This window comes from Somniosus microcephalus, chromosome 13 (genome assembly GCF_052327205.1).
Source record: "Somniosus microcephalus isolate GS21.2 chromosome 13, FLI_Smic_1.0, whole genome shotgun sequence".
Taxonomy (NCBI): domain Eukaryota; kingdom Metazoa; phylum Chordata; class Chondrichthyes; order Squaliformes; family Somniosidae; genus Somniosus; species Somniosus microcephalus.
The window spans coordinates 62,063,356-62,087,512 of NC_140999.1; the positions used below are offsets into that span (position 1 = coordinate 62,063,356).

Consider the following 24,157-nt stretch of genomic DNA (forward strand, 5'->3'; position numbering starts at 1 on the left):
ACACAGGTGCAGTGTTTTATGAGGCATTGCTTTAATGTTCTGGGTGCAGGGACGTAAACTCAGATCCCTCTTGACTTTTTGGACTATCAATGCAGTGGTGCCGACCTTTGGCCCTTGAAGCCCAGGCAGCTTGGGTCCTATATCCCTTACTTGCTGGTTTGTCCTGTTTGGATTTTGTGGGCCTGGAGGTTTGGGAATGGCTTGTTTTAACACTCGGCAGGGAATTAATTCTAAATGAGAACACCAAGATCTGTTGGGATGAGAAACCTTAGATATCTGCAAATTAATGGGAACGGGGATTTAGACTTTACTTGGGGCCCCTGAGGCTTCTTGTTACACGGGCCCATGAACCATAAAGATTAACCTTTGGACACCCCAAACTGTTGCATATAGGCCTCTGCATCTCACTCCACAATTTGTTTAACTTTCATGTTCTGCTCTTTGTCCAACGTCTGGTTGAAGTAGGTCTTCGTTAACAGAACGAGAATTGAGCTGTGTGTTAAAGGACTTTTTTTTTAAATGGATGGTGGTATTGCAGTGAACAGCAGAGTCCCTCCCTGCCATCTCTCTTCATTCCTCCAACCCTCTAAAAAGTAATCGTGCCATCCAAATTGGAGTTTAAACGTAACTGCAAAAAATCTGTTTGTTATTCAAGGTTAAGTGACATTCAGTATCCATAGTCTCTGTCAGCAGCTGTCAGCCCTGGGCACGATGATGTGCTTGCTTGACCTTTGATGCACAATGCAGCTGTCTGTCGCTGTGTGGGATTTTTCTAACCCAAGATCCCACGTGAACCAGGGATCCATAAGCATGGGCAACTGCATTGGTTGGGATGGTTTCACACAAATCTCTGCAATTTTTTATCCACTAGATTTTGCAAAACCATTCAAAGATTTTGAAGTACCTTTCTGTTCTGTTAAATGATACAAAAACAAATGTATCATTATGTGTGGGGGATCCTAATCACCAAGCCCGTGAGTGACAACTTGTTGAACACAGTGACACATTAATAATCTCTCAAAAATAAAATTATAGGGGCCCCAAGTACCACCTCCAACTGAAAAATAGGTGGGTGAAGAACCCAAACCTAATCCGAGCATTCTTTTACAGTAGAATACCAAAAGCACCACCATTTTAAAGTGCCTTTAAAAAAAACAATGAATTAATTCAATTTGAACATTAATGGCTGCTCTCTTTAAAAATCTATGATGTGACGTGGAGGAAAAAGTACTTGAATATAATGTTAAGAAAATTCTCAGTAAGTTATGTTAGTGGTACTTGGAACACTTGGAAAAGATTAAATGTTTAATATTGTAATAAAATGTGTGTAGTTTTGAACATATATAAAGGAGAAGGAAAAGTTGAGGATGCAGTAGTCTCTTTAAGTATTCTTTCTTTAACAATTATTGTTCGATATCTGTATACACACTACTTTGGTGGGGCAGATTAGAGAGGTTGTGACCCCAGTCCCCGCTGGACTGGCAGAGCAAGAGTTGGGAGGAGGCCAACTTGGAGCTGTCTGAAACTGGGCAATCAGCGAGAGCTCATTGCACAGCAGTCCAGTCTCGGGCCGGTCCAAAGTGGCAGCTCGCAGTGAACTCAATGGGACGAGTCAAGGAATCCCATAGACTGTCTCTTATGACCTACATCACTGCCCTGGAACTGGACAATTGGCGTGAGCTCATTACACAGCAGCCCGGTCTCGGGCTGGTCCAAAGTGGCAGCACGGAGTGAAGGCTTGAAGTAGCTGGTCTCCATGAGGCTCCGAATAACATCCAAAAATAAAGCTGTTTATTAAAGGGTGTAAGACATATAATGGAGGTAGTCGTCCATACTGCCACCTTTAATGGTTCCATTAAGAGCATATATTTCTGCTCCAATTGGTAAATGCTAGTCTTTTTTTAAAGGGGGAGGATACTACAATTGAAATCACTTTCAGTGCAAAGTATTGTCAGCCATGGCTCAGTGGTGACACTCTCAGAAGGTTGTAGGTTCAAGCCCCACTCCAGGTAGCAGGACAGGTAGATAAAGTGGTTAAGAAGGCATACGTGATACTTTCCTTTATTAGCTGAGGTGTAGAATATAAGAGCAGGGAGGTTATACTTCAACTGTATAAAACACTAGTTAAGCCACAGCTAGAGTACTGTGTGCAGTTCTGGTCACCACATTACAGGAAGGATGTGATTGCACTAGAGAGGGTACAGAGGAGGTTTACAAGGATGTTGCCAGGACTGGAGAATGTTAGCTATGGGGAAAGATTGGATAGGCTGGGGTTGTTTTCTTTGGAACAGAGGAGGCTGAGGGGAGACTTGATTGAGGTGTATAAAATTAAGAGGGGCCTAGATAGAGTGGATAGGAAGGACCTATTTTCCTTAGCAGAGAGGTCAATAACCAGGGGGCATAGATTTTAAGTAATTGGTAGAAGGATTAGAGGGGAGCTGAGGAGAAATGCTTTAACCCAGAGGGTGGTGGGGGTCTGGAACTCACTGCCTGAAAGGGTGGTAGAGGCAGAAACCCTCAGCGCATTTAAAAAGTACTTGGATCTGCACTTGAAGTGCTGCAACCTACGGACCAAGAGCTGGAAAGTGGAATTAGGCTGGATAGCTCTTTTTCGGCCGGCACAGACACAATGGGCTAAATGGCCTCCTTCTGTGCCGTAAATTTCTATGATTCCAGAGACTTGAACACATAATCTAGTCTGACACTTCAGTGCAGCACTGAGGGAGTGCTGCACTGTCTGAGGTGCCATCTTCCGGATGAGATATTAAACCTTACAAGATCCCATGTCACTATTCGAAGAAGAGCAGGGGAGTTCTCCCCAGTGTCCTGGCCAATATTTATCCTGCACCCAACATCGCTAAAACAGATTAACTGGTCATTATCACATTGCTGTTTGTGGGAGTTTGCTGTGTGCAAATTGGCTGCTGTGTTTCCTACATCACAACAGTGACTACACTTCAAAGAGTACTTCATTGGCTGTAAGGCACTTTGGGACATCGTGTAAGGCGCTACATAAATGCAAGTCTTGTTGAAACATATGTCGTATATATTTGTATTTTAAATAATACATTCTTCAGTGAAGCCAAAAAAGAGCTATCCAGCCTAATCCCACTTTCCAGCTCTTGGTCCGTAGGTTGCAGCACTTCAAGTGCAGATCCAAATACTTTTTAAATGCACTGAGGGTTTCTGCCTCTACCACCCTTTCAGGCAGTGAGTTCCAGACCTCCACCACCCTCTGGGTTAAAGCATTTCTCCTCTGCTCCCCTCTAATCCTTCTACCAATTACTTTAAATCTATGCCCCCTGGTTATTGACCGCTCTGCTAAGGAAAATAGGTCCTTCCTATCCACTCTATCCAGTGAAAAGTCCTCCGATGCCAGTCAAATCAAATCAGGTCAGTTAGAGGCTGAGTGCATTCACGCTGACATCAGCCAGTGTCTGCAGCAATAAACTAAGGGTTGGTATCCTGGTTACAGTCTGTCATTCCTTCCTACATTTAGTACACGCTGAGTGTACAAGCTAGCATTACACCTGTGTTATCTGATTCGTTTGTCAACCTGTAATCATCAGTGCATAACTTAAATCTGGCGTGGCAGTTTATATAGATTTAAGCAGCACGGACTGTCTTGGCCCCTGGAATTCAAGTAATCACAGAATCACAGAAACCCCACAGTGCAGATAGAGGCCATTTCGGCCCATCGAGCCTGCACCGACACATATCCCACCCGATCCCCGTAACCCCTACAGCAACACATATCCCACCCTATCCTGTAACCCCACGTATTTAATCCCCCTAACACTAAGGGTCAATTTATCATAGCCAATCAACCTAACCTGCACATCTTTGGACTGTGGGAGGAAACCGGGGCACCCGGAGAAAACCCACGCAAACACGGGGAGAATGTGCAAACTCCACACAGACAGTCGCCCGAGGCCGGATTCGAACCCGGGTCCCTGGCGCTGTGAGGCAACAGTGCTAACCACTATGCCACCGTGCTGCCGTAATGTCGAGGATCATTGACTTGACGTATTTGAAATTGTTCGTGCACGTTTGACACTTTTTTCTATCATTAACTAAAAGCATTGTTTTATTGCTCGACATCTCAAACCTGGTGCACTTGTCATAAATATACCATCGGTCACAGTGTGCTGAACGGGTGATGGAAGCAGATTCAATAGTAACTTTCAAAAGCAATTTGGATATATACTTGAAGGGGAATGTTTTCAGGGCTGTGAGGAATGAGTGGGTCTAATTGGAGAGCTCTTTCAGAGAGCCAGCACCATGGGCCGAATGGTCACCTTCTATTCTGTAAGATTCTATGATTCTAGTGCTGTATATGTATCTGAGTTGGGGGCATTGTTCCCTGTGTGCTCCAGGAATCCCGCACAGCCGGCTTTTCAATAGAAAAACCACATGTGCAGTACAGTAAACTCTCGTTTAAACGGCACCTAATTATCCGAATTCTCTAATAACCGGCAAAATTCAGGAGTAGGTTCAGGAACCCAAAGGTAAGTTTTACTGTATATTTGTGGTTGTGTAACCGGGGTTCTCGTACCTTTTGCCATGTAACCATGGCTCCTGCACCTCTGGTTGTTTAACCGGGTCCCCTGTACATGTTGCCGTGTAACCGGGGCTCCTGTACCTGTGGCTGTGTAACCGGGGCTCCTGTACCTGTGGCTGTGTAACCGGGGCTCCTGGACCTGTGGCCGTGTAACCGGGGCTCCTGTACCTGTGGCTGTGTAACCGGGGCTCCTGTACCTGTGGCCATGTAACCGGGGCTCCTGGATCTGTGGCCGTGTAACCGGGGCTCCTGGACCTGTGGCCATGTAACCGGGGCTCCTGGACCTGTGGCTGTGTAACCGGGGCTCCTGGATCTGTGGCTGTGTAACCGGGGCTCCTGTACCTGTGGCTGTGTAACCGGGGCTCCTGTACCTGTGGCCATGTAACCGGGGCTCCTGTACCTGTGGCTGTGTAACCGGGGCTCCTGTACCTGTGGCTGTGTAACCGGGGCTCCTGGACCTGTGGCCATGTAACCGGGGCTCCTGCACCTCTGGTTGTTTAACCGGGTCCCCTGTACATGTTGCCGTGTAACCGGGGCTCCTGTACCTGTGGCTGTGTAACCGGGGCTCCTGGATCTGTGGCTGTGTAACCGGGGCTCCTGTACCTGTGGCTGTGTAACCGGGGCTCCTGTACCTGTGGCCATGTAACCGGGGCTCCTGTACCTGTGGCTGTGTAACCGGGGCTCCTGTACCTGTGGCTGTGTAACCGGGGCTCCTGTACCTGTGGCTGTGTAACCGGGGCTCCTGTACCTGTGGCCATGTAACCGGGGCTCCTGGATCTGTGGCCATGTAACCAGGGCTCCTGGATCTGTGGCCATGTAACCGGGGCTCCTGGATCTGTGGCCATGTAACCGGGGCTCCTGTACCTGTGGCTGTGTAACCGGGGCTCCTGGATCTGTGGCCGTGTAACAGGGGCTCCTGGATCTGTGGCTGTGTAACCGGGGCTCCTGTACCTGTGGCTGTGTAACCGGGGCTCCTGGATCTGTGGCCGTGTAACCGGGTCCCCTGTACCTGTGGCTGTGTAACCGGGGCTCCTGTACCTGTGGCCGTGTAACAGGGGCTCCTGGATCTGTGGCTGTGTAACCGGGGCTCCTGTACCTGTGGCCATGTAACCGGGGCTCCTGGATCTGTGGCCATGTAACCAGGGCTCCTGGATCTGTGGCCATGTAACCGGGGCTCCTGTACCTGTGGCTGTGTAACCGGGGCTCCTGGATCTGTGGCCGTGTAACCGGGTCCCCTGTACCTGTGGCTGTGTAACCGGGGCTCCTGTACCTGTGGCCGTGTAACAGGGGCTCCTGGATCTGTGGCTGTGTAACCGGGGCTCCTGTACCTGTGGCCATGTAACCGGGGCTCCTGGATCTGTGGCCATGTAACCAGGGCTCCTGGATCTGTGGCCATGTAACCGGGGCTCCTGTACCTGTGGCTGTGTAACCGGGACTCCTGTACCTGTGGCCGTGTAACCGGGGCTCCTGTACCTGTGGCTGTGTAACCGGGGCTCCTGGACCTGTGGCCATGTAACCGGGGCTCCTGGATCTGTGGCCGTGTAACAGGGACTCCTGGATCTGTGGCCGTGTAACAGGGGCTCCTGGATCTGTGGCCATGTAACCGGGGCTCCTGCACCTGTGACCGTGTAACCAGGGCTCCTGTACCTGTGGCCATGTAACAGGGGCTCCTGCACCTGTGGCCGTGTAACCGGGACTCCTGTACCTGTGGCCGCGTAACCGGGACTCCTGCACCTGTGGCCATGTAACCAGGGCTCCTGGATCTGTGGCCGTGTAACAGGGGCTCCTGGATCTGTGGCCGTGTAACCAGGGCTCCTGGATCTGTGGCCGTGTAACAGGGACTCCTGGATCTGTGGCCGTGTAACAGGGGCTCCTGGATCTGTGGCCGTGTAACCGGGGCTCCTGCACCTGTGGCCGTGTAACAGGGACTCCTGCACCTGTGGCCGTGTAACCGGGGCTCCAGCACCTGTGGCCGTGTAACCGGGGCTCCTGTACCTGTGGCCATGTAACAGGGGCTCCTGCACCTGTGGCCGTGTAACCGGGACTCCTGTACCTGTGGCCGCGTAACCGGGACTCCTGCACCTGTGGCCATGTAACCAGGGCTCCTGGATCTGTGGCCGTGTAACAGGGACTCCTGGATCTGTGGCCGTGTAACAGGGGCTCCTGGATCTGTGGCCGTGTAACCAGGGCTCCTGGATCTGTGGCCGTGTAACAGGGACTCCTGGATCTGTGGCCGTGTAACAGGGGCTCCTGGATCTGTGGCCGTGTAACCGGGGCTCCTGCACCTGTGGCCGTGTAACAGGGACTCCTGCACCTGTGGCCGTGTAACCGGGGCTCCAGCACCTGTGGCCGTGTAACCGGGGCTCCTGGATCTGTGGCCGTGAAACCGGGACTCCTGCACCTGTGGCCGTGTAACCGGGACTCCTGGATCTGTGGCCGTGTAAGCGGGGCTCCTGCATTTGTGGCTGTGTAACCGGGGCTCCTGTACCTATGGCCGTGTAACCGGGGCTCCTGTACCTGTGGCCGTGTAACCGGGGCTCCTGTACCTGTGGCCGTGTAACCGGGACTCCTGTACCTGTGGCCATGTAACCAGGGCTCCTGTACCTGTGGCCATGTAACCGGGGCTCCTGTACCTGTGACCGTGTAACCAGGGCTCCTGTACCTGTGGCCATGTAACCGGGGCTCCTGCACCTGTGGCCGTGTAACCGGGGCTCCTGGATCTGTGGCCGTGTAACCGGGGCTCCTGCACTTGTGGCCGTGTAACCGGGGCTCCTGTACCTGTGGCCGTGTAACCGGGACTCCTGTACCTGTGGCCGTGTAACTGGGGCTCCTGTACCTGTGGCCGCGTAACCGGGACTCCTGCACCTGTGGCCGCGTAACCGGGGCTCCTGTACCTGTGGCCATGTAACCGGGCTCCTGCACTTGTGGCCGTGTAACCGGGGCTCCTGTGGCTGTGTAACCGGGGCTCCTCGGTCTGTGGCCATGTAACCGGGGCTCCTGCACTTGTGGCCGTGTAACCGGGGCTCCTGTACCTGTGGCTGTGTAACCGGGGCTCCTGTACCTGCGGCTGTGTAACCGGGGCTCCTGTACCTGCGGCCGTGTAACCAGGGCTCCTGTACCTGTGGCCATGTAACCGGGGCTCCTGCACTTGTGGCCATGTAACCGGGGCTCCTGTACCTGTGGCCGTGTAACCAGGGCTCCTGTACCTGTGGCTGTGTAACCGGGGCTCCTGTACCTGCGGCCGTGTAACCAGGGCTCCTGTACCTGCGGCCGTGTAACCAGGGCTCCTGTACCTGTGGCCATGTAACCGGGGCTCCTGCACTTGTGGCCATGTAACCGGGGCTCCTGTACCTGTGGCCGTGTAACCAGGGCTCCTGTACCTGTGGCTGTGTAACCGGGGCTCCTGTACCTGCGGCCGTGTAACCAGGGCTCCTGTACCTGTGGCCATGTAACCGGGGCTCCTGCACTTGTGGCCATGTAACCGGGGCTCCTGTACCTGTGGCCGTGTAACCAGGGCTCCTGTACCTGTGGCCATGTAACCGGGGCTCCTGTACCTGTGGCCGTGTAACGGGGCTCTTGTACCTTGGTAGATATACCTCTCCGTTATCCGGAATTTTTAATCAACCGGCTCCATCCCAGTCCCATAGGTGCCGGATACGAAAGTGTTTACTGTATTTTGAATGGGCCATGCAGCCCGGAAAAAAATTACAGGGAATATGGGGGGGGGGGGCGATTTTGAAATCTGGGATGCTAACATTAGTTAACAGTAGAGTTTTGTTCTGTTTAGATTCAGATGAAAGTTAAGATCTACTGGGCTTGATGCCCCCTTTAATTTCCAGCGCTCAGCCTGTTGCCAAAGTGTGTTAATTGGATGTGTCCTTGATGAAATATGTTTTATTGCCTATTATCTGAAGATTATTACAACATTCGATGTCGAATTTCTCGTGCTCATTAAAGCCACATTCGTTATCCCACTTCACCAATCTGCGCTTTGTCTGCGGTATTTTAAATTGTTCCCTCCTTGTTTCCCCAGGACAAGCATTCAGATCTGCGGATATTTGGTTACCTTGATGAAGTTGTGGCCAAACTAATGAAGCACCTCGGTGTCGAAATCCCCAAATGGGAGGGACCACAGGTGGTGGAGACAGCAGAGGCAATTAAACAGGAACCGGGGATACTCCTTCCCGTGAAAGCAGACCTGGACAATAAACCTAAACTCAAAGTCAGGCGGCAAAGTAGAGACACTGAAGAAGAGGGGACGAGTGGATCAGAATCGCTGGCGTCGCTCTCTTCACAAGCCAATGGCTCCTTTAAACAAGATTGCCAAGACTTGGACTGTAGTACCTTTGAGGCTAAGCGCGTCAAACTTGAGCCTGTCATGGTGTGAAGCGTCAGCTTTCTACAATACTTGGGACTTTTTTTTTACAAATATAAATGCTTAATTGTAACTTTATATTTAACTGTTTTAATTTCTGTAACCTGGATTTTGAATCCAAAGTGCACCAAATCTGCTGTTTGTGTCTCTTGAAGTGTCATTTTTTTCTTAGAGGAAGTACAAGTTGAACCCTAAGATTGTCCTGTTTAATTGTAGCTCTAAAGGAAGCTGCACTGGAAACCTTTGTTCTGAAGTGCGCTAAAGGGAACATTAGGAATGTTTGAGCATTAACCAATCCAGTTTATATAGACTTAAGTAGCAGGGACCGTCTTGGCCCCTGGAGTTCATGTAATGTCGAGGATCATTGTACTTGGTCTATTTGGAATTGTTCATGCATATGTTTGATACTTTTTTTTTGATAATTAAGTAAAATGATCGTTGTTTTACTGCTGTGTCTCAAACTTAATGCACTTGTCATAAATGTATGGCTACAGTGTAGTGCTGGACAGGTATCAGAGTGGGGGAGTGTTGTGAATTTCAAATCTGAAGTGCTAACATCAGTCGGGCTTTGCTCTGTTTGGATGAATCAGCTGAAAATCAAGATCTACAGAGGGCTTGGCTTGGTGCCTCCTTTAATTTCCAGTGCCCAGCCAGTTGCCAAAGGGAGATTGAGATAGATCAGATGTCTCCTCGATTAAATATGTTTTTTTTTGCCTATTATCTGAAACTTATTCCAGCATTTGTAATCTGGGCGCATTGCCTTTCATAGTGAGATTCTCCCTCAGACTCTGAGCTTAAATTTAATTTCTCCACAGGCAGCTGCAATTTTCACTGGTAAATGTATTTTCCAACAGCTAATCTGCTATGAGTGATGAATAATAATGCTGTATTTGCATTTATGTAGCAGCTAATGGCGTCAAAATGTCTCCAAGGATTTCACACATTGACGTTCAGTGATTATTATGCAGACAAAGCCTAATTGACGATGAATGCGAAGCCAAATAAAAGTTGAATACTGCAACGGTACAGCATCGGGCCGTAAGCAAACTTTAGCAATTGTAGTGCAGATGGACAGCCCAAATCCAATAGACGTTTGTCAGTTAGCTTGCATTACGGTCAAATGTTGTAATTCCTGTTCTTGTATGCGTGATAGAGGACCCCACAAATTTAAATGTTAGCTAGAACTCTTGGTGTCAACTTTGTCCCACTAATAGCACTCTCTCGCCTCTGAAGCAGAAGGTTGTGGGTTCAAGTCTTGAACACAGAATTAAGGCTGACACTGCAGTGCAGTACTGAGGGAATTCTACGCTGTCTTTCATGAGTTGTTCAACTAAAGCTCTCAGGCAGATGTAAAAGATCCCATGACACTATTTCGAAGAGCAGGGGATTTCTCCCCAGTGTCCCGGCCAATATTTATCTCTCAACCAACATTACTAAAAATACAGATTATCTGGTCATTATCACATTGCTGTTTGTGGGAGCTTGCTGTGTGCAAATTGGCTGCCACATTTCCTACATTACAACAGTGACTACACTTTAAAAGTACTTCATTGGCTGTAAAGTGCTTTGAGACAACCTGAGGTCATGAAAGGTGCTATATAAATGCAAGTCTTTCTCTTGAGAAAACACAGCAAGGCTGCAGCTTAGTGTAAACCTCAAAATTTTCGGTTAAGACGCAAGTCAATTAAAGTTGCATAGAATATACAGGACAGAAACAGGCCATTCGGCCCAACGAGTCTGTGCTGGTGTTGATACTCCACACGAGTCTCCTCATTCCATCTGCTTCATCTCAGCCTTTCAGCATATCTTTCTATTCCCTTCTTTTGAGCTCATCTAGTTTCCTTTTGAATGCATCTGTTATTTGGCTCAACCACTTCCTGTGGTAGCGGGTTTCGCATTCTAACCATTCTTTGAGTAAAGAAATTTCTCCTTATTTCCCTATTGGATTTATTAGTAACTGTCTTGTATTTATGGCCCCTAGTTTTGGATTCTCCCACAAGTGCAAACATTCCCTGCAGGTGGAGCTATGCTTCAATGGTGGATCTTCCGGTTGCAAAGGCTGAGGTGCAATGCTCGATTGGTACAGTTTGGGGAGACGTGCTGGATGATGCTTTATGGTGTACAGCCAACATGTGGGCTCGTGCAGGCATTGTCCACTAACACTGAAAGGTCCTTGTTAACTAACAGGGTTATGGCCAGCTGTTGGCTGTAGCTGGTGGCCAACACACATGGTTTCACAGTACGCTTCTCACAAAGGGTGATCGACCTGAAAAGTTAACTACCTTCCTCCACCGATGCTGTCAGTGTTTCTGTCTTTATTTCGGATTTCCAGCACCAGCAGTATTTTACTTTTGGTTTAACAGTGCTCCCGACAATGAAGTAACCCAATTAAGCAACGCCTCAATTTTAAAATTCTCATCCTTGTTTTCAAATCCCTCCATGGCCTTCAGCTGCCTGGGTCCTGAGCTCTGGAATTCCCTTCCTAAACCTCTCCTCTCTACCTCTCTTTCCTCCTTTAAAACACTCCTTAAAACCTCTATCACCCCCAACAGCCCTTCCCCTTCGCCTGGCACCTTCCCGTGCAAGCGGAGGAGATGTAACACCTGCCCCTATACCTCCCCCCTTCCCACTGTCCAGGGCCCCAAACACCCCTTCCAGGTGAAACAGCGATTTACTTGTACTTCTCGCAATCTAGTATACTGTATTCGCTGCTCACGATGCGGTCTCCTCTACATTGGGGAGACCAAACGCAGATTGGGTGACCGCTTTGTGGAACACCTCCGTTCAGTCCGTAAGGGTGACCCCGAGCTTCCGGTCGCCTGTCATTTTAATTCACCGCTCCATTCCCACTCAGACCTCCCCGTTCTTGGCCTCTTGTATTGTTCCACGGAAGCTCAACGTAAACTCGAGGAGCAGCACCTCATCTTCCGATTAGGCACTCTGCAGCCTTCCGGACTCAATATCGAGTTCAACAATTTCAGATCATAAGCTCGGCCCCCATTACATTTTTTCTTGTAATTTTTCCACTCCTTTCCCCCCCCCCACTTTCCTTTTGTTTCTCTCTCACACCTGGCAGCTATCTCTTGCCCTGCCAGTACACTTTACACCTAATCTCAGCCTATTACCATCTCGTCTAGCTTCTAATCTCTTTTACTTCTTTTGTTTCTTTTATTGTTTTGTCCGATCGCAGCCCTGCCTTCGATCCAGTTTCTTTTCGTTCCAGTTTTGAAGAAGGGTGCGACCCGAAACGTCGACTCAAATTTCTCTCCACGGAGGTTGCCGGACCTGCTGAGTTTTTCCAGCATTCTCTGTTGTTATTTCTCCTTAAAACCTACCTCTCTACCAAATTATCTCCTTCTGAGGTTTGGTGTCAATTCTGTTTTATAATGCTCCTGTGAAGCACCTTGGGATGGCTTACTACATTAAAGGCGTTGTATAAATTGCTGTTGAAACACATCTGAGCCAGTGGTTTACAAAAAATCAGGTGATGCCAACTGCTCCAAGATTGCTTTACTTTCTGTAAACCTCTAGACACTGATGTATAATCTCTTTAATACTCTATATGCTGGTTAATAAAGTATATAATTGCTATAATGTAGAACATTTACTGTTTTAAATGTGATGTTCTGAGTTATCACATCATCTTAAAATGGTGGCAGCTCATGGGAGCCTCGGTGAAAGTTATGGGGTCACACATTGTGTTCATAGGATGTCTTGTTACCTACCACGGAGCCTCTCGGGCCGCGTCTAAAGTTTTGATCAATTTTCCCGTTCATTTACATACATCTCAAAGCTACGTATACTAACGGAGCTTCTCCCTATTTAGCATTTATCCGACAGCGATAGGAATAGGCCATTTCGAAACCCAGAAATTTCAGATTGGACCAGCCAGAATGTAAGATATCAAGGTGGACAATAATGCGAGTTGTCTGGGTTTCGCGGGTGGGAACGCTGAGGTTTGCAAGCCAAGGGCTGTAATTTGCATCCGTCTAATATAAAATGTCTCTTCATCTTTGTTGTTAGTGACATTTGGTGTCTGCGAGGCTCCTCTTGGAAAACTAGATTTAGATTTAGTCAGTGAAAGATTAAAACCACAACTATACTTTATGAAAATAGTATAAAATTACCCTTTATATGTATTTGGTCAGAAATTGGTTTAGATTAAGCATGACAGAGCATGTTCTGTAAATAATGCAATGCATAATAAAGCCGTGTGAATAATAATGACTGGAAAAGTAACCTTCATCTTAACAAGATGGTCCAAGTAATTTCAGAGCAATTCAAGAGCACACTTCTGATACAGCATTGGCGATATATGGTTCCCAAAGACCGCTACATAGTGTTACCTAGAGACAGAAACTAAAGTAATGCAATTATCCAGTCAATTTTACAATTTTTACAATTTAAATCGCTTTATTGGCATGATAAGTTACATCTTATGTTGCCAAAGCATCAAAATACATTTATGGTTCAGCACATAAACGCAGTTCTATTCATACAGTGTATAAACAGGTATATCCCTGAGTGTATAAATATACATTCGCATTGTTTATATATATTTTTTTCTTAGCTTACTGGTTGTCCCTCTGTTCATGGCAAGCTGCAACATAGTGCGCCGCCAGCGTTACACAGCTTCTCTCCTCTCCCAGTAGGAATGGGAGTTTTTGGTTGTCATTCAGATTTCTGAAATCAGGGCATATTTGTGAGAATTTTTGGTAGAAATTCTCCCTGATGCCCTGATATTTTCCACAAGCTGTGAGGAAGTGCATCTCTGTCTCCACCACTCCCTGACTGCAGTGAGAGCATATCCTGTCCTCTCTTGGCAGCCTGGTCTGCCTGTGTCTGCCTTTTTCGATCGCTAGGCTATGTTCGCTAAGTCTGTACCTTGTCAAGGTTCTTCTCAGTTTGTTATCCTTTACCATGGTCAGGTAATCAGCTATGTTGTATTGTCTGTTTAGGGCCAAGTAGCAATTGAGTTTGCTTTGGGTTTTTGTTGTTTCTGCCCAATATGTCAGATATTTTTCCTTTTGCTTAGCGACGATTGTGTTGGGTCGAATTCTTTGTGTTACCCTGTCACTGTCCTGGGGCTGGTTATTGTTAGTATTGTTAGTAGTTACTTCACTGAGTCCCAGGACTAGTTGACTGAGGGTATTCTTCTTTATGGTCAGCTCTTGGCATTTCAGGGCGTCGTAGTGATAGCATTGGGGATTGCTCATTTGTAGGTGATTCCAAAATTTGGTGGCTCTTTTTTGGATAGTGATTATTAATGGATATTGGCCTAGTTCCGCCCTGCATGCATTGTTTACTGTTTTCCTTTGAGTCCGGAGGATACTTTTACAGAATTCTGCATGTAGGATCTCAATTGGGTGTTTGTCCCATTTTGCAAATTCTTGTTGAGTTAGCGGTCCCCATACCTCACTGCCATAGAGTGCAATTGGTTCAATTACTGATTTGAAAATTTTGAGCCAAATGCTAATTGGGATTTCTATTTGGATTGATTTTTTGATGGCATAGAAAGCCCTTCTTGCTTTCTCTTTCAGTTCATTCACAGCCAGTTTGAAGTTTCCCGTAGAACTGATTTTTAAGCCCAAGTATGTGTAGTTAGTGGTTTGTTCAATTTTGGTTGTTCCTACTGTGAAATTTATTTTGGGTCCCTGATGTTTGGATCTTTGCTGGAACACAAGGACTTTGGTTTTTTGGGGATTTATTGTCAGGGCCCAAGTCTGGCAGTACCACTCCAGCAGGTCCAGGTTTTGCTGTAGCCCCTCTTTAGTAGGTGACAGCAGAACCAGGTCGTCTGCATAGAGGAGGAATTTAACCTTGGATTCATATAGGGTGAGGCCGGGTGCTGTAGATTGTTCAAGTAGTTTTGCCAATCCATTTATGTAAATATTAAAGAGTGTCGGTGAGATTGGCGAGCCCTGCGTCACCCCCCGCCCCTGTGGGAAGTATTTTGTTTGTTTGTCTCCAATTTTAACTGCACATTTGTTGTTTGTATACATTGATTTAATTACATCATATGTTTTCCCTCCTACCCCACTTTCGATAAGTTTCAGGAATAAACCGTCATGCCAGATGGAGTCGAAAGCCTTCTGGAAATCTACAAAGCATGCGTAGATTTTGCTTTTGTTATTGTGAACGTGTTTGTCAATTAGGGTCTGTAGGGTGAAGATATGATCGGATGTTCTATAGTTTGGCAGGAATCCAATTTGGCTTTTACTCAAGACATTGTGCTCCTCAAGGAAGTTTATAAGTCTTTTGTTTATGATGCTACAGAATACCTTCCCCAGGTTACTGTTTACACAGATGCCTCGATAGTTGTTTGGGTCGATTTTGTCCCCACTTTTGTATATGGGCGTCACAGGTACACAAAGGCCACCTCACAGCAAGAGGCAGTTGTGAAACCATGTTTGCAGCAGAGATGTTGAGGTAAGTGTTGCCATGCCTTCCCAACAAACCTTAATAGTACCCCATAGGAACTGCATGTTGGGCCACATCACTGGACTGTTGGGTACCACTCTTGCTGCAGGAGTATTGGTGCTAATTGGATTCCTGAAATAAATATCCAAAATTATTATTTTCCCTCCCAGTGAAAGTGTTTTACAGCACTTTAATTGTATGAATATGGTTTGTTAGATAACAGTTACAACGGATATCAGATCAAAGTTGGGTAAATGGGGTTGAGGTACAGATCAGCCATGGTCTAATAGAATGGCAGAACTGGCTCAAGGGGCTGAATGGCCTCCTTGCATTCCTATGAGTCAGCTGATCTTAGCTGAGGCAGTGATGGGGACACTACAGTTAGACTTCAACAGCACCTCCCAAACCCTCGACTTACCACCACAGAAGGACAAGAGCAGCATGTGCATGGGAACACTATCACCTCCCAAGTTCCCCTCCAAGTCACACATCATCCTGACTTGGACATATATCGTTGTTCCATTGTTGCTCTGTCAAAATCCTGGAACGCCCTACCTAACCACTGTGGGAGCACCAGTTGGTAGCACACTTGCCTCTGAGTCAGAAGGCTGTGGGTTCAAGTCCCACTCCAGGGACTTGAGCACATCAAGCTAGGCTGATACTCCAGGGGAGTGCTGCACTGTCGGAGGTGCCGTCTTTTGGATGAGACATTAAACCAAGGCCCCGTCTGCTCTCTCAGGTGGAAGTAAAAGATCCCCTGGCACTATTTCAAAGAAGAGCAGGGGAGTTCTCCCTGGTGTCCTAGCCAATATTTATCCCTCAACCAACATAACAAAAACTTATATCTGGTCATTATCACATTGCTGTTTGTGGGACCTTGTGTGTAAATTGGCTGCTGAATTTCCCACATTACAACAGTGACTCCACTTCAAATAGTATTTCATTGGCTGTAAAGTGATTGGAGACATCCAGTGGTCGTGAAAGGCGCTATATAAATGCAAATCTTTCTTTCACCACACAGTGCACCACCTTCTCGCGAGCAACTAGAGATGGGCAATAAATGCTGGCCTTGCCAGTGATGCCCATGTCCCAAGAATAAATGTTTTTAAACTTTGAGGTATTAGAATTGTGCCTGTATCTTTGAAGCCATTGCTAAGCATGAATCAGAAGCCTTAGGAGATAAAGGGAGAAAACTTGAAATAAATGTAATGATTCACTGGTTGCTGTGATGTGGACTTTGTGTACCTGTGACTGGATAATTGCATTACTTTAGTTTCTGTATCTAGGTAGCACTTTGTAGCAGTCTTTGGGAATGATATATTGCCAATGCTGTATCAGAGGTGTATTTTTGAAATGTTTCTTCTGTTAAAAAGAGCCTCATACTACATATAAATGCATTGAGGGTGCATCCTGTTGTTTTGGGTGAACCTCAGTCTATTCTATGAATAGGATGACATTTTTTGGGGAGTGGACAGGTTTAAATATTGGAATTTAAAATATGGATGTGGAAAGAGTTTGTGCAAAGACCTTGATGGAGCCCAGAGGACAAGATTCTCGGTTCAAGAAACCACTACTTCCTTAACTTGAAGTAACTAATGGAGCAATCTGCAACCCACTGCAGTGGATACCAGCTTCTAATGATATTTCTGAGGGATTGAATTGATGCCTGCTTCAGTCGGGAGCAGAAGATGTGGCGTGGAATGTAGAAGTGGTGGAACTTCATCAGGTCAGGTCCTGAGGGGTTTGAAGGAGCGAGTGAGTTCTTGAGATTGTATGAACATGGTTGAGGTGTGTACTGCGCAAGGTGGTTGATGACAAAGTATGGATATGCATTCAAATGAATTACAAGGTGTTGTTACATGGGGAGTTCCAGGATTTGACCCGTGCTCATCAGTTAATAAACCAACCCTTTTTTTCATGCTGGTTTAAAGAAGATGCTGAATTATAATATACTTGTTGAGAATTTGCCGTGCCAGGGAGTTGCACCTTGTGTAATGATGGTGTTGGATTTCAATCTTTCCTAACGAGGTAGATGTGCAAAGGTGGTAATTTCTCCTAGTGACCTTCTCCATGGACCAATTACATTACTGTGTCTTCAGAAAATAAACCTGTTCGGATTTATGCATGGGTAATGAAAAAAGATTTCAAAATAAATCATCACTTGTCAGTAATTGTATTCAAACGAGTCAATCTCCTGTGACATTGCACTATGATGTTGGAGGCCATTAAAGGGAAGGTAGAAAGACGTTGGAGGTGAAGGGGGAAGGTAGAAAGCAGTTCAATGTCGGAGGCGAAGTGGAATGGTAGAGCAGGTTTAAGGGTGAGGAGGGGGAGAATAGAATAGGGTTAGAGGTGGATATGGGGAGAAGATAGAATAGGGTTAGGTGGGCAGGGGGAGAAGATAGAATAGGGTTAGGTGGGCAGGGGGAGAAGATAGAATGGGGTTAGGTGGGCAGGGGGAGAAGATAGAATAGGGTTAGGTGGGCAGGGGGAGAATGTGGAGCAGGATTGAGAGGTTAGACAGGAGGAGAAGTTGAACAGAGGTTAGATCGGGAGAAGTTGAGCATAGTTAAAGGTTAGATCAGGAGAAGTTGAGCCTAGTTAGAGGTTAGATTGGGAGAAGTTGAACATAGCGGTTAGTTCAGGAGAAGTTGAGCATAGTTAGAGGTTAGATCGGGAGAAGTTGATCATAGTTAGGTTAGATCGGGAGGAGTTGAGCATACACAGAAACATAGAAGATAGGAGCAGGAGTAGGCCATTCAGCCCCTCGAGCCTGCTCCACCTTTCAATGAGATCATGGCTGATCATCCAATTTCAGTACCCTGTCCCTGCCTTCTCCCCATATCCCTTGATCCCTTTAACATTAAGAAATATATCCAACTCGTTCTTGAATATATTTAATGAATTGACCTCCACTGCCTTCTGTGATAGAGAATTCCATAGGTTCACCACTCTCTGGTGAAGAAATTCCTCCTCATTTCTATCCTAAATGGCTTACTCCTTATCCTTAGACTGTGATCCCTGGTTCTGGACTCCCCGACCATCGGGAACATCCTTCCTGCATCCAGTCTGTCCAGTCCTGTTAGAATTTTATAAGTTTCAATGAGATCCCCTCTCATTCTTCTAAACTCCAGCGAGTATAAGCCCAATCAACCCAATCTCTCCTCATACGTCATTCCTGCCATCCCAGGTATCAGTCTGGTGAATCTTCGCTGCACTCCCTCCATGGCAAGAACATCCTTCCTCAGATAAGGCGACCAAAACTGCACACAATACTCAAGGTGTGGTCTCAACAAGGCCCTGTACAACTGCAGCAAGACATCCTTGTTCTTGTACACGAACCCTCTCGCTATGAAGGCCAACATACCATTTGCCTTCTTAACCGCCTGCTGCACCTGCATGCTTACCTTCAGCGACTGGTGCACAAGGACACCCAGGTCTCGTTGCACTTCCCCTTCTCCCAATCTATTGCCGTTCAGATAATAATCTGCCTTCCTATTTTTGCCACCAAAGTGGATAACCTCGCATTTATCCACATTATACTGCATCTGCTATGCTTTTGCCCAATCATCCAACCTGTCCAAATCATACTGGAGTTTCTCAGCATCCTCCTCACAGCACACACACCCACCCAGCTTTGTGTCATCTGCAAACTTGGAGATATTACATCTAGTTCTCTTGTCTAGATCATTAATATATATTGTGAATAGCTGGAGTCCTGGGACCAATCCCTGTGGTACCCCAGTAGTCACTGCCAGTCACTCGGAAAAAGAGCCGTTTATTCCTATTCTTTGCTTCCTGTCTGCCAACCAATTCTCTATCCAAGTCAGTAGCTTGCCCCCAATCCCATGTGCCTTAACTTTACACGCTAATCTCTAATGCGGGAACTTATCGATAGCCTTCTGAAAGTCCAAATACACCACATCCAATGGTTCTCCCTTATCTATTCTACCAGTTACATCCTCAAAAAATTCCAGTAGATTAGTCAAGCATGATTTACCGGTCTATAATTCCCTGTTTTCTCTCTACCGCCTTTTTTTGAATAGTGGGGTAACATTAGCTACCCGCCAATCCATGGGAACTGATCCAGAGTCTATTGAATTTTGGAAGATGACCAGAAATGCATCTACTATTTCTAAGGCCACTTCCTTAAGTACCCTAGGATGTAGATTATCAAGCCCGGGGGATTTATCGGCCTTCAATCCCGTCAATTTCCCTACAAATACTGATTTCTTTCAGTTCCTCCCTCTCATTAGACCCTATGTTCCCTGACATCTCTGAAGTTATTTGTGTCCTCCTTTGTGAAGACAGAACCAAAGTATGTATTTAATTGGTCTGCCATTTTTTTGTTCCCCATTATAAATTCCCCTGATTCTGACTGCAAGGGACCTATGCTTGCCTTCACGACTCTTTGTCTCTTCACACATATCTATAAAAGCTTTTACAGTCAGTTTTTATGTTCCTCGCAAGCTTACTCTCATATTCTATTGAGCATAGTTAGAGGTTGAATCGTGAGAAGTTGAGCACAGTCAGAGCTTAGATCAGGAGAAGTTGAGCACAGTCAGAGGTTAGATCGGGAGAAGTTGAGCACAGTCAGAGGTTAGATTGGGAGAAGTTGAGCACAGTCAGAGGTTAGATCGGGAGAAGTTGAGCACAGTCAGAGGTTAGATCGGGAGAAGTTGAGCACAGTCAGAGGTTAGATCGGGAGAAGTTGAGCACAGTCAGAGGTTAGATCGGGAGAAGTTGAGCACAGTCAGAGGTTAGATCGGGAGAAGTTGAGCACAGTCAGAGGTTAGATCGGGAGAAGTTGAGCACAGTCAGAGCTTAGATCGGGAGAAGTTGAGCACAGTCAGAGGTTAGATTGGGAGAAGTTGAGCACAGTCAGAGGTTAGATCGGGAGAAGTTGAGCACAGTCAGAGGTTAGATTGGGAGAAGTTGAGCACAGTCAGAGGTTAGATCGGGAGAAGTTGAGCACAGTCAGAGGTTAGATTGGGAGAAGTTGAGCACAGTCAGAGGTTAGATTGGGAGAAGTTGAGCACAGTCAGAGGTTAGATTGGGAGAAGTTGAGCATAGTTAATGGTTAGATTGGGAGAAGTTGAGCACAGTCAGAGGTTAGATCGGGAGAAGTTGAGCACAGTCAGAGGTTAGATTGGGAGAAGTTGAGCATAGTTAATGGTTAGATCGGAAGAAGTTGAGCACAGTGAAATCAACCACCACCTAGACCGAAGGGTGTGTTGATGCAGGGAGTGGAGGACACAAGCAAAGTCACAAGATTGGTAAGTGAAAAACAGCAGTTAGCTGTGTTTTATTTTTAGAAAACGGGGGGAAAATGTTCACGTCTGGCAAAATTCAACAACATAACGTTCAAAAAGAAAAATGAAGAACAAAACCATCACCCGCCCCGGGTGGTTAGGAAGACAGTCATTAAATCAGTTTTCTCAAAAAAACAATAAGCCAGGATTACTTTACCACTGGATCTTTCTCAGCCAGTCCAGGGATCACATCAGGCTCTTAGAACTAAACAATATTCCACCCGGGTTCAACAGCAGACCTCTCTGTGACAGCTGCAAGCTGGGCTCCAACAGCGGACTTGGACTTGGACTTGGCACTGGCACTGGCACTGGCACTGGCCCTGAAGGGACGCACCAGTTTGCCTTTTGAACTCCTGAGCTAATGGGTAGATTTGCCTCAGGTGTGTTGGAGGTGGATGTGGCCGTCAACTGAATTGGAGTGAGAGGGGGACGTTGTCTCCATCTGGTGGCCAAATACCGTCCATCCACCACAAACCACCCCTACAGCTCAATACAGTTAGAGGTTAGATCGGGAGAAATTGAGCACAGTTAGAGATTAGATCAGGAGAAATTGAGCACAGTTAGAGGTTAGATTGGGAGAAGTTGAACATAGAGGTTAGATCGGGAGAGGTTGAGCATAGTTAGAGGTTACATCGGGAGAGGTTGAGCACAATTAGAGATTAGATTGGAAGAAGTTGAGCACAGTTAGAAGTTAGATCGGGAGAGGTTGAGCATAGTTAGAGGATAGATCGGGAGAAGTTGGGCAGAGTTAGAGGTTAGATCGGGAGAAGTTGATCATAGAGGTTAGGTCGGGAGAAGTTGAGCATTGTTAGAGTTTAAATCGGGAGAAGTTGTGCACAGTTAGAGGTTGATCGGGAAAAGTTGAGCATAGTTAGAGGTTAGAGCGGGAGAGGTTGTGCATAGTTAGAGGTTAGGTCGGGAGAAGTTGAGCACAGTTAGAGGTTAGATCGGAAAAGTTTAGCATAGTTAGAGGTTAGATCGGGAGAAGTTGAGCATAGTTAGAGGTTAGATCGGGGAGAGGTTGATCATAGTTAGAGATTAGATCGGGAGAAGTTGAGCGTAGGCCGAGGTTAGATTGGGGTGAGGTTGAGCATAGTTGGAGGTTAGATCGGGAGAAGTTCAGCATTGTTAGACGTTAGAACAGAGAAGTTGAGTACATTTAGAGGTTAGATCGGGTGAAGTTGAGCACAGTTAGAGGTTAGATCGGGGAGAGGTTGAGCACAGTTAGAGGTTAGATCGGGAGAGGTTGAGCACAGTTAGAGGTTAGATCGGGAGAGGTTGAGCACAGTTAGAGGTTAGATCGGGAGAAGTTGAGCACAGTTAGAGGTTATATCGGGGAGAAGTTGAGCACAGTTAGAGGTTAGATTGGGAGAGGTTGAACATAGTTAAAGGTTAGATCGGGAGAATTTGAGCATATTTAGAGGTTAGATCGAGAGAAGTTGAGCATAGTTAGAGGTTAGGTCGGGAGAAGTTGAGCACAGTTAGAACTTAGATCGGGATAGGTTGAGCACAGTTTGAGGTTAGATCGGGAGATGTTGAGCACGGTTAGAGGTTAGATCGGGAGAAGTTGAGCACAGTTAGAGGTTAGATCGGGAGAAGTTGAGCACAGTTAGATCGGGAAAAGTTGAGCGCAGTTAGAGCTTTGATCGGGGAGCGGTAAAGCATACTTGGAGGTTAGATCCGGAGAAGTTGAACATAGTTAGATGTTAGGTCGGGAGAAGTTGAGCACAGTTAGAGGTTTGATCAGGAGAGTTTGAGCATAGTTAGAGGTTAGATCGTGAGAAGTTGAGCACAGTTACAGGTTTGATCGGAGGGAGATTGAGCCTACTTCGAGGTTAGATCCGGAGAAGTAGAGCACATTTAGAGATTAGATCGGAAGAAGTTGAGCATTGTTGGAGGTTAGATCGGAAAAGTTAAGCATAGTTTGTGGTTAAATCGGCAGAGGTTGAGAACAGGTAGAGGTTTGATCAGGAGAGGTTGGGCATAGTTAGAGGTTAGATCGGGAGAGGTTGAGTACAGTTAGAGGTTAGATCAGGAGAAGTTGAGCATAGGTCGAGGTTAGATCGGGGTGAGGTTGAGCATAGTTAGATATTAGATCGGGAGAAATTGATCACAATTAGAGATTAGATCAGGAGAAGTTGAGCATAGGTCGAGGTTAGATCGGGGTGAGGTTGAGCATAGTTAGATATTAGATCGGGAGAAATTGATCACAATTAGAGGTTAGATCAGGAGAAGTTGAGCATAGGTCGAGGTTAGATCGGGGTGAGGTTGAGCATAGTTAGACATTAGATCGGGAGAAATTGATCACAATTAGAGATTAGATCGGGAGAAGATCAGCATTGTTAGAGGTTAGATCGGAGAAGATGAGCACAGTTAGAGGTTAGATCGGGAGAAGTTGAGCATAGTTGAAGGTTAGATCAGGAGAAGTTGAGCACAATTAGAGATTAGATCGGGAGAAGCTGAGCATTGTTAGAGGTTAGATCGGGAGAGGTTGAGCATAGTTAGAGGTTAGATCGGAAGAAGTTGAGCATAGTTAGAGGTTAGATCGGGAGAAGTTGAGCACAGTTAGAAGTTATATCGGGGAGAAGATGAGCACAGCTAGAGGTTAGATCGGGAGAGGTTAGGCATAGTTAGAGGTTAGATCGGAAGAAGTTGAGCATCGTTAGAGGTTAGATTGGGAGAGGTTGAACATAGTTAGAGGTTAGATCGGGAGAATTTGAGTATATTTAGAGGTTAGATCGAGAGAAGTTGAGCATAGTTAGAGGTTAGGTCGGGAGAGGTTGAGCACAGTTAGAGCTTAGATCGGGATAGGTTGAGCACAGTTAGAGTTTAGATCGGGAGAAGTTGAGCAAAGTTAGAGGTTAGATCGGGAGAAGTTGTGTAGAGTTAGAGGTTAGATCAGGAGACGTTGAGCACAGTTAGCGGTTAGATCGGGAGAAGTTGAGCACAGTTAGAGGTAGATCAGGAGAGGTTGTGTATAGTTAGAGGTTAGATCAGGAGAGGTTGTGTATAGTTAGAGGTTAGATCAGGAGAGGTTGTGTATAGTTAGAGGTTAGATCGGGAGAAGTTGAGCATAGATAGAGGTTAGATCGGGAGAAGTTGAGCATAGTTAGAGGTAAGATCGGGAGAAGTTGAGCATAGATAGAGGTTAGATCGGGAGAAGTTGAGCACAGTTAGAGGTTAGATCAGGAGAGGTTGAGCACAGTTAGAGGTTAGATCGGGAGAGGTTGTGTATAGTTAGAGGTACGATTGCAAGAAGTTGAGCAAAGTTACAGGTTTGATCGGAGGGAGATTGAGCCTACTTGGAGGTGAGATCCGGAGAAGTTGAACATAGTTAGAGGTTAGGTCGGGAGAAGTTGAGCACAGTTAGAGCTTTGATTGGGAGAGGTTGATCCTTGTTAGAGGTTAGATCGGGGAGAAGTTGAGCACAGTTAGAGGTTAGATCGGGAGAAGTTGAGCATTGTTAGAGGTTAGATCGGAGCAGTTAAG

The 24,157-nt window shown here is 46.5% G+C and overlaps 1 protein-coding gene across 1 annotated transcript in view; it reads left to right on the plus strand.

Annotated features, from left to right (window-relative positions):
- sirt6 (sirtuin 6) overlaps positions 1 to 9,382 on the plus strand; it is a 111,055-nt gene extending 101,673 nt beyond the window's left edge. The window contains exon 7 of the mRNA XM_086004968.1: positions 8,595 to 9,382. Within this exon, the coding sequence (XP_085861094.1) occupies positions 8,595 to 8,948 (354 nt within the window). The 3' untranslated portion in view covers positions 8,949 to 9,382. The remainder of the gene's footprint in view (positions 1 to 8,594) is intronic.
- The last annotated feature ends 14,775 nt before the right edge of the window (positions 9,383 to 24,157 follow it).